Raw genomic sequence first — 12436 nt, 5'->3', positions numbered from 1 at the left:
ACGAACGCATACACAACATTTATTTATCATCATTTGGACATGAAAAATCTATCCACGCGATGGGTGCCGCGTTTGCTGACAATCGACCAAATGCGAAAACGTGTGGCCACTTCGGAGACGCTTTTGTCGATGATACGACTCGATCTGAAGGATTTTTTTCGCTGATATATCACGTTTAATAAAACCTGAGTGAATTGTTACACACCGGAAACTAAGGAACAGTCGAATCAATGGCGCAAACGCGGCGAAGGCCCGCCGAAGAAGGTAAAAAGTGCATATTCGGCCGTCAAAGTGATGGCGACTGTTTTCTGGGATGCGGAAGGTATCATCCACATCGACTACTTGGAGAAAGGAAAAAACAATCAATGGCGAGTACTACACAGCATTATTGGATCGATTCGATGCCGAATTGTGTCGAAAACGTCCCGGTTTGGCACGCAAAAAAGTGCTCTTTCACCAAGACAACGCACCGGCTCACCGAGCGGCCTTCGCCATGCCAAAATTACACGAATTGGGCGAACACCCACCGTATTCCCCAGATCTTGTCGCCAGCGACTTTTTCCTGTTTCCAAACCTAAAAATAGCTCGGAAGACGCCGTTCCGCAACAAACGATGAAGTCGTCGCTGAAACTTCGGCCTATTTTCAAGAGCTCGAGCAAAAGTACTATTCGGATGGGATAAAAAAATTGGAACATCGTCTTACTACGCATCGAGCTAAAAGGGAACTATGTTAAGAAATAAATCGATTTAATCCCAAAAACAGTTTTTTTTCTATCAAAGGCTAGTTTTATATCAATCCACTCGGGTAATGTCGATTTAAATAAAACTGGATAGGACGATGAAAATGGAAAGATAGAAAATATAGTATTTCTCCCTAAATAAATAAGAGTTGCTAGAAAGTTACAACAATCTGCTAAATCATCAACCGTTGTTACTTAGAGTTAAGTTAAGAGTTTTGTGCTTATTAATCTAATTTTTAATGTGTTGTTTTAGGCCTAGTACGGATGAACATGTCATCGAAGAACCAAACCATATTCTGATGGTTTGCATCAAAGACGATGGGGATAAAGACGATTCGACTATGAGTAAAATGTTTGCTGCATTCTGTGCAAGACATAAGGACGAACTGCTCGCTCGACACATTCGAAGGATTACCTTTTCGCCCCTTAAACACAAGCAGTCACCCAAATTCTTCACCTACAGGTATGTACGTAAACTAAATAGTATGCTTCATGCTAACACTTACATTTTTTTCATTTTTTACATTCCGTCTATATTTAAACACCTAGTCCATAACAATTTTCTTCATCTATATAATATACTCTTATTATTAAACGCTTTTATTTAGTTCATTAGATTGCGTCAAATCTTTGGATGTTAATTTGACTACCTTTTCTACCATGCAAATGAATGAAAATTTGCAGACATATGCATTCGCGGTGACAATACACGAATAGACAACAAAAAATTTTTGTTTATGTTTATTAATTGTTTAAATAAAAAAAACGATTTTAATGGAAAAAGGCCTAAATTCTCTTGTTTTTTACAATGTAGAAACTTGAAACTTTTACGGATGGTAGCTAATGATATAACCTATACATAATTTCACTTTTTACGTTAATTGTTTACGTTATGCGCCATAAATAAACAATAAAGTTTTAAATTTTGAACACTCCTATATTTGTTTATACAGTACGATGCAAGTGAAAGGAATAAATTCGTTATTTCGTAAAAAGGCGACTTGAACCCTGGAATGCTACCTGGGGTACACTTGTACCCCAACCTTGTTTGTAAGTTACACCAATTTGCAGGAGTAGGTGTAGAAAATATGAAAATAAACTTGTGAATAATAATATAATAAAATATTTTTGTATACAAAATAAATTCTTAGCATGTTATCTTAAGATTGTTTTTGTCATAAGTTCTTAAAACATACATATATAAATATTTTAGGTCGATTTTATTTGGGGTACCACTGTACCTCGATGTAGCAGATTGAGTTTAGAAAATAAGTGTAGCAATCCAGGGTTAAGGAAAAATCCCAAAAGAGGTCGATTTTATTTTTAAATTACGATATTTTGGCATATATGTCATACTAGTGACGTCATCCTTCTGGGCGCGATGAAGTAATCGATGATTTTTTTAAATGAGAATAGGGGACATGCGATAGCTCATTTGAAAGGTCATTCAATTCTTTATTCAGTAATATAAAAATTAATATAATTATTTGTACAGGGTGTCCAAAAACAATTTTTTAATTAAATTATTTGACAAAAAAGAAGAATGTATGTAATTTATTTAACTCAGAATACATTTTACAGTTGCCCGTAAACAGAAAAAAATGTGTATTTCAGAAATAAACATTGCTTTTCGATTAAATTAAATATTCAAGCCAGCTTCCGCCAGCCACCTACCTCTTGGAAATTTTAACATTTAATTTACGCGAAAAGCAATGATTATTTGTGATATAAACATTTTTGTCTGGTTTCTGACAGCAGTAAAATGTATTTTAATTTAAATTTAATAAGTTACACACATTCTTCTTTTTTTAAACGCTTTTATTTATTTCAATAGATTGCGTCAAATCTTTGGATGTTAATTTGACTACCTTTTCTTCCATGCAAATGAATGAAAATTTGCAGACATATGCATTCGCGGGAACAATACACGAATAGACAACAAAAAATGTTTGTTAATGTTTATTAATTGTTTAAATAAAAAAAAAACGATTTTAATGGAAAAAGGCCTAAATTCACTTGTTTTTTACAATGCAGAAACTTGAAGCTTTTACGGATTGTAGCTAATGATATAACCTATACATAATTTCACTTTTTACGTTAATTGTTTACGTTATGCGTCATAAATAAACAATAAAGTTTTAAATTTTGAACACTCATATATTTGTTTATACAGTACGATGCAAATGAAAAGAATAAATTCGTTATTTCGTAAAAAGGCGACTTTAAATTACGATATTTTGGCATATATGTCATACTAGTGACGTCATCCATCTGGGCGCGATGACGTAATCGATGATTTTTTAAATGAGAATAGGGGACATGCGATAGCCCATTTGAACGGTCATTCAATTCTTTATTCAGTAGATTGAATGTAATTTATTATTAAGCACTTTTCTTTAGTTCAATCGTTTGTGTCAAATATTTAGACGTTAATTTGACTGCCTTTTCTTCAATGAAAATGAATGAAAATTTGCAGACATATGCATTCGCAGGAACAATACACGAATAGTCAATAAAAAAATTTTATGTTTATTAATTGTTTAAATAAAAAGACACGATTTGAATGGAAAATGCTTAAATTCCCTAGTTTTTTACAATGAAGAAACTTGAAAGTTTTAGAGATTGTAGCTAGTTATATGAACTATACATAATTTCACTTTTTACGTTAATTGTTTACATTATGCTTCATAAATAAACAATAGAGATTAAATTTTTTGGCCGATTCCGACTAATTTTCATGTTTGTTAATCATGTTATATTTTATACATATATTTTAATAAACATGATATATTTTAATGTTTGAAAACTGTTAGACTAAAAAGTAAAAAATAAAAAAATATAAAAAAAAATTTTTTAGGAAACGCTTTTCTTTAGTTACGAGTGACTAAAATTAAAAATATTATAAAAAAATCAACTAAAAAGCAAGAAATAAAAAAAATTCAAACACATTCGTTAAAGAAAAGCGTAGGGCGCATCTTCATCGAATAAACGGTTTTCGCCCCACGCTTTTCTTTAAGAGGATCGGAACGTATTTGCAAATGAATGAAAATTTGCAGACATATGCATTCGCGGTGACAATACACGAATAGACAACAAAAAATTTTTGTTTATGTTTATTAATTGTTTAAATAAAAAAAACGATTTTAATGGAAAAAGGCCTAAATTCTCTTGTTTTTTACAATGTAGAAACTTGAAGCTTTTACGGATTGTAGCTAATGATATAACCTATACATAATTTCACTTTTTACGTTAATTGTTTACGTTATGCGTCATAAATAAACAATAAAGTTTTAAATTTTGAACACTCATATATTTGTTTATACAGTACGATGCAAATGAAAAGAATAAATTCGTTATTTCGTAAAAAGGCGACTTTAAATTACGATATTTTGGCATATATGTCATACTAGTGACGTCATCCATCTGGGCGCGATGACGTAATCGATGATTTTTTAAATGAGAATAGGGGACATGCGATAGCCCATTTGAACGGTCATTCAATTCTTTATTCAGTAGATTGAATGTAATTTATTATTAAGCACTTTTCTTTAGTTCAATCGTTTGTGTCAAATATTTAGACGTTAATTTGACTGCCTTTTCTTCAATGAAAATGAATGAAAATTTGCAGACATATGCATTCGCAGGAACAATACACGAATAGTCAATAAAAAAATTTTATGTTTATTAATTGTTTAAATAAAAAGACACGATTTGAATGGAAAATGCTTAAATTCCCTAGTTTTTTACAATGAAGAAACTTGAAAGTTTTAGAGATTGTAGCTAGTTATATGAACTATACATAATTTCACTTTTTACGTTAATTGTTTACATTATGCTTCATAAATAAACAATAGAGATTAAATTTTTTGGCCGATTCCGACTAATTTTCATGTTTGTTAATCATGTTATATTTTATACATATATTTTAATAAACATGATATATTTTAATGTTTGAAAACTGTTAGACTAAAAAGTAAAAAATAAAAAAATATAAAAAAAAATTTTTTAGGAAACGCTTTTCTTTAGTTACGAGTGACTAAAATTAAAAATATTATAAAAAAATCAACTAAAAAGCAAGAAATAAAAAAAATTCAAACACATTCGTTAAAGAAAAGCGTAGGGCGCATCTTCATCGAATAAACGGTTTTCGCCCCACGCTTTTCTTTAAGAGGATCGGAACGTATTTTCGGCTGCAATGCTATTCAAATGGGGATTCATTTTTTTCAAATCCTGAGAAAACTAATAAGTATTTTGGAAAAATTTAAACGCAGAATGAAAGATTACGTTATTAGCGAACTAGAGTCTGTAGCACCAAACAAAAAGAAATTTCGCAAGGCTATGATTGGCCACAAAATCCCGGCTTGCGATTGGTTAGAAAGCTGACTGTGATGATAAGATTTAAGATAATATAACCTAGAATTTAAATTTTATTTGACAGTTGTTTTAATGTCTGTACAATATTCAACAAAATAAACAAAATATAGAACAATAATAATAATAATTATAATGATTTATGATTTCCTAAAGAAATATATGCTTTAGAAAGATGTAACATATTTAAATAGAAAATGAGATGTAAAATCTTGAGAACCCAAGAGCTGCATATGTCTGAAAGCAAAATAAATGAAACTGAGGGCATAGATAGATAACATTTTACTGGTAAGTAATGAAATATTTTAGAGGTATAAAGGATTTATAGTCACATTAAAAAATAATTGCTTGAAATACAGAAATTGCTACAGAAATGTTAATTTTCTAATCAGATATACTATTTTTAGAAAGACAATGAATAAAATATCACTGAATATGAGAAGATAGTTCATCAAAAGTTGGGGATGTTTAAGAAGAATTTTGCTGAATCGAACAATCATAATCGCTGCCGTCAGTCATACAAAGTAAAAAGTAAACTGCGAAAGTTTAGTCCTATCAAAATTTAACTATGGTGATGTTGTGTATGGGCCATTCCACGAATATACGTCTGTTCTAGACCATCGTGACAACAAATATTTTAGTGTGCAACATAAGAAGTACGAAAGTAAATGGCTCTAAAAATTATTACAATAAACAAGAATGTAATTTGCAATTTAGTTTCGTACTTCTTATGTTGCACACTAACATATTCGTTGTCACGATGGTCTAGAACAGACGTATATTCGTGGAATGGACATTGTATTCGATCAGATGACAGAGGAAGAATTCGGGGGGTTCAAAAGACACCAGCCTATTTGTCACAAATTTAAAACATGTAAAATGGTTGAGCATGGAAAAGAGAAGATTTCTACATGCTGCTTGTCTGTTCCACAAAATTATCAAAAACTCACTACCAACATATCTTTTTAAAAAAGTTATACAGTGATGAGCGCCCTAATAACCGGCAAAATAACGCAAAAGTGGGAAACATTAAGTTGTGAGATAAACAGAAATGAAACTAGTGGAGGTGGGAGATTTAGCGATAAAAACTTATAAGTTTACATTTTACTTATTGTTTCCCACCTTCAGACGTATCAGATGAGTATTTCAACTAAAACTGTCACAGTGGCAGTTGCCAAACTCGTCCGATACATCTAAAGGTGGAAAACAATAAATATAATATAAATGTATAGGTTTGTATCGCTAAATTTTCCACCTACACTAGTTTTATTTCTTTTTATCTCACAACTTAATTTATTACACTCATCACTGTTTATAGAACTGACATAAGAGGCACAGAGCAACAGTGGCCTAACACCAAAAAAACGAAGTTTTGAGATAAACGCAATCTTTTCATTCATATTTACATTGTGCTTATGGGATGATGCTACAAATTATGTAACGATATTTAGCCAAATATACAGGTAGGTTGTGTAGACCCTTGTTAATCTGAAGATTTAATGTTGCTACTTTTATTGATGTATTAATCTAAAAATGATCAATTTGTGCTTTTTTTCTCTTGCTTAAGATGAAAAGTCTAGGTGCTGATTTCTTGAAATCGGTACCAACTGATCTTCAGCATTTTTTTCTTAGTATTTTGTGCATAGAGGTATATCGTCATCGTCAGAGCCAAACCTCATATGTACATTATTGACAAAATCCACTATTTTTTTATTTATAATTAAAACATAATACAGTCGAACCTCGATTATCCGTCTCTCCATTAACCGTCACCTCTGTTAACTGTCAGGGTACATACAGAAGTTGTATCGACTACATAAGCAAAACTTTTAATGTAAAAAAACAAAAAAAAATTAATTTGATTTGTGATGAGGACACAAACGGCTATCCATTGCTGACAGATAAAGAAATCGTTGAAATGGCAACAAAGGCGGACCAAACAGATTCAGAAGCTGACGCAGACTTGGAATTTGACTGTAGCTATGTTGATGAACTTATTGTAACTGACAAAGATTTGCATAAATAATCTAGAGAAGCTGCATCGAATATGCAATAATTCATCGAGTGGTATTCTCAACAAGAAGCCAATAAAGTAGATTGCATGATCTTATGCCGATTAAGAAATTCAGCCGTCGCAAAATGTGAAGCAACAGTAAAACAAACAAAAATTTCAGAATATCTTAAATCGATTTGATTGTACGAACACAAATCCGTCTTATATTGTCAAACAAACCATACAAATGAAATTTGAGAGTTGTACTGTGAATTTTTAATTTTTTTTAATATTCTGTTAACCGTCTTTTCGATTATCCGTCATACCATTGGTCCGGTGCCCTGACGGATAATCGAGGTTCTACTGTACTGATATAATCTTCTTAATATTATTTCTAAATTTAAAGAGTATAGTACTTTTTAACACATTTCAGCAAAATGATGTTAATTCTGATAAAGATAAAAAATATATGAGTTTTTTTCATTTCCTGAAAAATCTCACAACATGCACATATGTACAAGATTTGGCACTGAGGCCGACGATATATGAATATATTTTATCATGTTATATTTTGTGTATTGTTTGAATTTGAACAAAAAAATGCAGACCTTTATTGTTATTATTAGATGCAGATATTTCCTCTTGTATAATATAGTAAGACAAAACATTAAATATAACAAGTGTTACCAAAATAGTTCAATTTCAAATTTTTATTTTATTATTGAATCCTATGCAGGAACAATGTTGTAAATGCCAAATCAGATTTTGTCGACAACTTGAGAAAAATATGCAAGTAGTAATGATTTGAAAAAAGGAACTTTATGAGGATAACATGATAGACTATAGGATGCATCAAGTAAAGTCTTTTAATATTCCCAATGCTCGGCAGTACATTATTTTGCACATATAGAACTTTGTTCCTGGAAAACCAACATACAAATATTGTGGTTACGCAAACATTGTTCCAGTATGGGATTCAATTATTTTCATAGAAGACACAATTTTTTCAAGACATGACTACTATCTGATGTATCTCTTTTAATTTGAAAAATGCCAAATGTAATATTTAGTCAAATTCTTAGTGTTCTGCACACACATACACACACTTTGTCTAGATCTAGAGTGACCTGTAGCTATTTTTCCACTCTATTTATGAGTTAAAGATTAAGGACAGGTTGTTCTTCCAACATGTTTATTCTTTTCTTGAACCAAACGAATTGAAGTTTGTCATGGTTGACAGCTATCTTCCACTACATAAACTTTATTAAATTAAAAGCTTCATGTAGATTTGTCGCAGTACATACTTCATTTTGTATATTTGGCAGCTATTAATGTATTTCATACATACAGAATTACAATAATTGTGGCAGTACTAGCTGTTCTCATGTTTTGAATAAATATTATAATTTCCAACTAATAACATATTAAAATAATATAATATGACCAGGGGTTTTCTGTAGCTTGTAGATTATAATAATATGTGTAAGTATTAAAGCACTATTTTCCATAGTTAAAAATATTATTTTATGTATAAGTTTTATGAAATAAAAGCACATACTTATCTAAAAGAAATTTATTTTATTTTACAAAATTTACAAAAAGTACATCTCAAGTATATTTTGAAATATTACATAGAATGAGTAGAGAATGAAAGAGCATATCTATTGGAGAATACACAGGAATACTGAGAACAAATAGAGAAGCAGGGATCTATATAAAGATGATCAACTCTAGGAACTCATTCACTAAACCCCTAACAAAACAGAAAACAACCTGATATACTTGAAAATTAAGTCAGACTGGTGATCAAACTCAAATTTAACAAACCACCAGGTCCAACAATTAAAATACTTTGAAGATGCTATAAGACCAGATACCTACAGAAAACATGGAAACACTCATAAAGAAACGTAACTAGAAAGCAATAGAAAATTTTAAATATTTGTTTACGAAAACTAAAGATTGGTTCCTACAAAATAAATTTGTGTTACAATGAACAAAAGCAAATGTAATACTGTTTATAGAATAGAATATATTTATTAATTCATTCAGATGACAGTGTGATATACCTACTGCCATGATTAGCGAAAACACCATATCTGCATAGACATCACATTTGAGTAAAATCGATTTTTGTTTAAGTATTTGTATACATTTACACAAGATACGGCATAAGATGCAGTGTGTTTAATGTGTTTTGGTTTAACTTACGTCATTTTTAGTAAGCAAATAAGATATATATGCACATTTGGGTTAGAAAGAAGTAAAAATTTAATTTTTGCAGATACAGTGTTTTCTCTAAGCACAGTAGTATAGGACAAGCCATATATGTAGTTACATAGAACATAATCAACAAGTCATACAGGACAATTATATAAAACATAATCAACAAACTATAAATTAATAAAAAAAGATATTATGCAATACAGAGCGTCTCTGAACCCAGCGGTCCTCATTCCTTGTAGTCTTTTATTAAGTCAAAGTAATCATTTAGGTTGTAAACACATAATTTGATCAAGCATGATTTTAATTTATTTTTGAATATTATTTTCATTTCTCATATCAAGTGGCAAACAATTGTAAAATTTAGATCCTGTAAAATCAGGACTAGTATCAAAAAGAGTTGTGAAATGTTTACACACACGCTTATCAACCTCCCGTGCCTTGTCGTGTAATTATGATAGAGTTGAGAGTAAAATTTTGAAATTTAGTTTTAACATGAATAATGCACTTATAAATGTATAAAGCATGGAAAGTCAGTCTTTGTTCAATAAAATATTTACGACATGATTGTCTATTATCGATAGTAGATATTAAATATCAATCTAAGAATTCTCTTTTTAGTTACAAAAACTCTAGAAGAGTTTCCCTACAAGACAACATTATAGGCTATAATATGACTCATATATTATATGAGTAAACCAATGCATAGTACACACTTATCAATTGATTGGTATTAAATAGAGTTTTCAACTGAAGGATCGCATACTAACCCTTATTCATTTTTTTGCAGACTTTAGTAATGGGTGCGTTCGGACGACCACAGCGGCTGGACAGCTGAGCCAGCAGTAGCTGTCAGACGTCACCGCTGGAAGCCAGCCGCTGAGAGATTTACTAAGTTTTCCCTATCACGGCTGGATACATCCACTCAGCCAATTTCTGCTGACAGCCAGCCGCTATGGTCGTCCGAACGCACCCAATGTTTTCATCCCATGTCATATTACTTTCTAGAATGCTACCAAGAAATACTGTTGTATCACTAAAAGGTATTTCCTCAGAACTAACTGTGATCTTATAATCATGGGATGGCTTACTGCACGAGTAGCACTGCATACAAATAGTTTTCTTTGCATATACATATACCATTAAAGAGTTCATTTTACACCAGGTTGTAAATTCCTGTGCTACCAAGTTCATTTTGGATATGAGTTCCTACTTCAGTTGAACAGTAATTGTTGAATCATCTGCATAGAGACCTGTATGATCTGCAGTTAAAAAATTTATCAAATTCATCATTATCTTTGCCTTATCCCTATGCGGGTCGGCTTCCTTAATAATCTATGTTCAGATTATTTGTGCTTTTCAATTATCCATGCTAGGTTCAGACATCATTTCATTCTGTGTTAGTAATTACTGTTTGTGTGCTGTGGTTATAACACATCTTTCTAAAGCATATATTTCTTTAGGAAATCATTATAATTATTATTATTATTGTTCTATATTTTGGGATATTGCACAGACATTAAAACAACAAACAACTGTCAACTAAATAAAATTTAAATTTTAGGTTATATGTTGGATGGAGTATTCTTTGGTTATATTATGTTCACACTGAGCTTTCTAACCAATCGCAAGCCGGGATTTTGTAGCCAATCATAGCCTTGCGAAATTTCTTTTTGTTTGGTGCTACAGACTCTAGTTATTAGCGAGGGCCGAAAGTCCCTGAGAACTTCTACAATGTTTATTTTAATAAGTTACAGGGGTGAAAAAACTAAGAGAAAATTTAGTGTGATTTTTAAATTCCAATATCTCATTCAAAATAAACTTTTTATTTATTCTAAGGGACTTTCGGCCCTCGGTAATAATTTAGTCTTTCATTCTGCGTTTAAATTTTTCAAAAATATTTATTGGTTTTTTCAGGATTTGAAAAAAATGAACACAATGCCGTGGTAATATTTTCCAAATCTGTCTTTGTCTTACAACGCACTCAACCGAATATAATATTGTCAGCATATATTGTCAGTCAGACACTGACAATCAGTGACAATTTTAAATATTTGACATTGCATCGGGAATATTTTGAGAAATTGATTAAATATTATTGATATATAGTGTATTTGATAAATAATAATTGATTTAAGACGTGAACTTAATAAAAAGTTATTTATTGTGTATTATTTGTGAAAGATCCAAGCAGAGAATACATCAGATATATCCTGTGATCCAAGTATTTTGTTGTTAGAGATGTTCAAAATTGTAAGCGTTCCAAAATAACAACATATTATTAAAAAATCACTTTAACACTTTTCCTCTTTTCTCGATTGATTATTAGTTTTTGTTGTACAAATAAATTATTACAATCACTGAAAACATAGTTAGTGAAAAAATTATCACATTTATTAACTGAATTAATAATTTGCAATTATAAAAATAACAGTTATCCAAGAACATTCAAAAGCCATCTCTTTAAATTAATTATGACATTTTCAAGTAGAATGACATTCTAGTAATGTTTACATATCCACACCAGTGTGAATTTTACTACACGTAATTTGCCGTGTAAAGACAGAAAAAGTAGGGATACACGTAAAATATTTGCGAATTATGTACCCATAGCCTTAACGAATGTGTTTGAATTTTTTTTATTTCTTGCTTTTTAGTTGATTTTTTTATAATATTTTTAATTTTAGTCACTCGTAACTAAAGAAAAGCGTTTCCTAAAAAAATTTTTTTTATATTTTTTTATTGATATTTAACATTAATCTACAATATATTTACCTTCTAGAGCTAGAGAAGGTTTCGTGGAAGACAGAATTTATCGCCATTTGGAACCAGCCTGTGCCTTCCAGTTAGAGATGAACAGAATGAGATCCTACAGCTTAGAGGCTTTACCAACTTCCAACCAAAAGATGCATTTGTATCTTGGCAAAGCAAGAGTAAGTGACGTTGACAATTATTATTACTACTACTCTCCTACACAAAAACTATCGTTTCATGACGTGACAAAATATCAGCAGTGGACAACGTTTTTTTTAGTGTATCGGATGAAATACATATGAAATAAATAATATTAAAAGTTAAAGTTTTCAATCCTAATAGCAACATTAATAAT

The 12436-nt window shown here is 30.7% G+C and overlaps 1 protein-coding gene and 1 long non-coding RNA gene across 6 annotated transcripts in view; both read left to right on the top strand.

Moving 5' to 3' along the window:
• The window catches only part of LOC126883135 (acetyl-CoA carboxylase), a 465330-nt gene that overhangs the window by 414824 nt on the left and 38070 nt on the right, over positions 1-12436 (top strand). For all 5 annotated transcript variants that reach the window (XM_050648387.1, XM_050648384.1, XM_050648388.1 and 2 more), the window contains 2 exons: positions 994-1203; positions 12110-12260. In XM_050648387.1, the coding sequence (XP_050504344.1) occupies positions 994-1203; positions 12110-12260 (361 nt within the window). The remainder of the gene's footprint in view (positions 1-993; positions 1204-12109; positions 12261-12436) is intronic.
• Positions 2513-9504, top strand: LOC126883139 (uncharacterized). The gene is made up of 2 exons (XR_007697515.1): positions 2513-5399; positions 5519-9504. It is a non-coding gene; the product is annotated as an uncharacterized LOC126883139 (long non-coding RNA).

This window comes from Diabrotica virgifera, chromosome 4 (assembly GCF_917563875.1).
Source record: "Diabrotica virgifera virgifera chromosome 4, PGI_DIABVI_V3a".
In the NCBI taxonomy this organism is placed as follows: domain Eukaryota; kingdom Metazoa; phylum Arthropoda; class Insecta; order Coleoptera; family Chrysomelidae; genus Diabrotica; species Diabrotica virgifera.
Note: the sequence above shows the minus strand (reverse complement) of the source record. Positions and strands in the feature narration are given on the sequence as shown.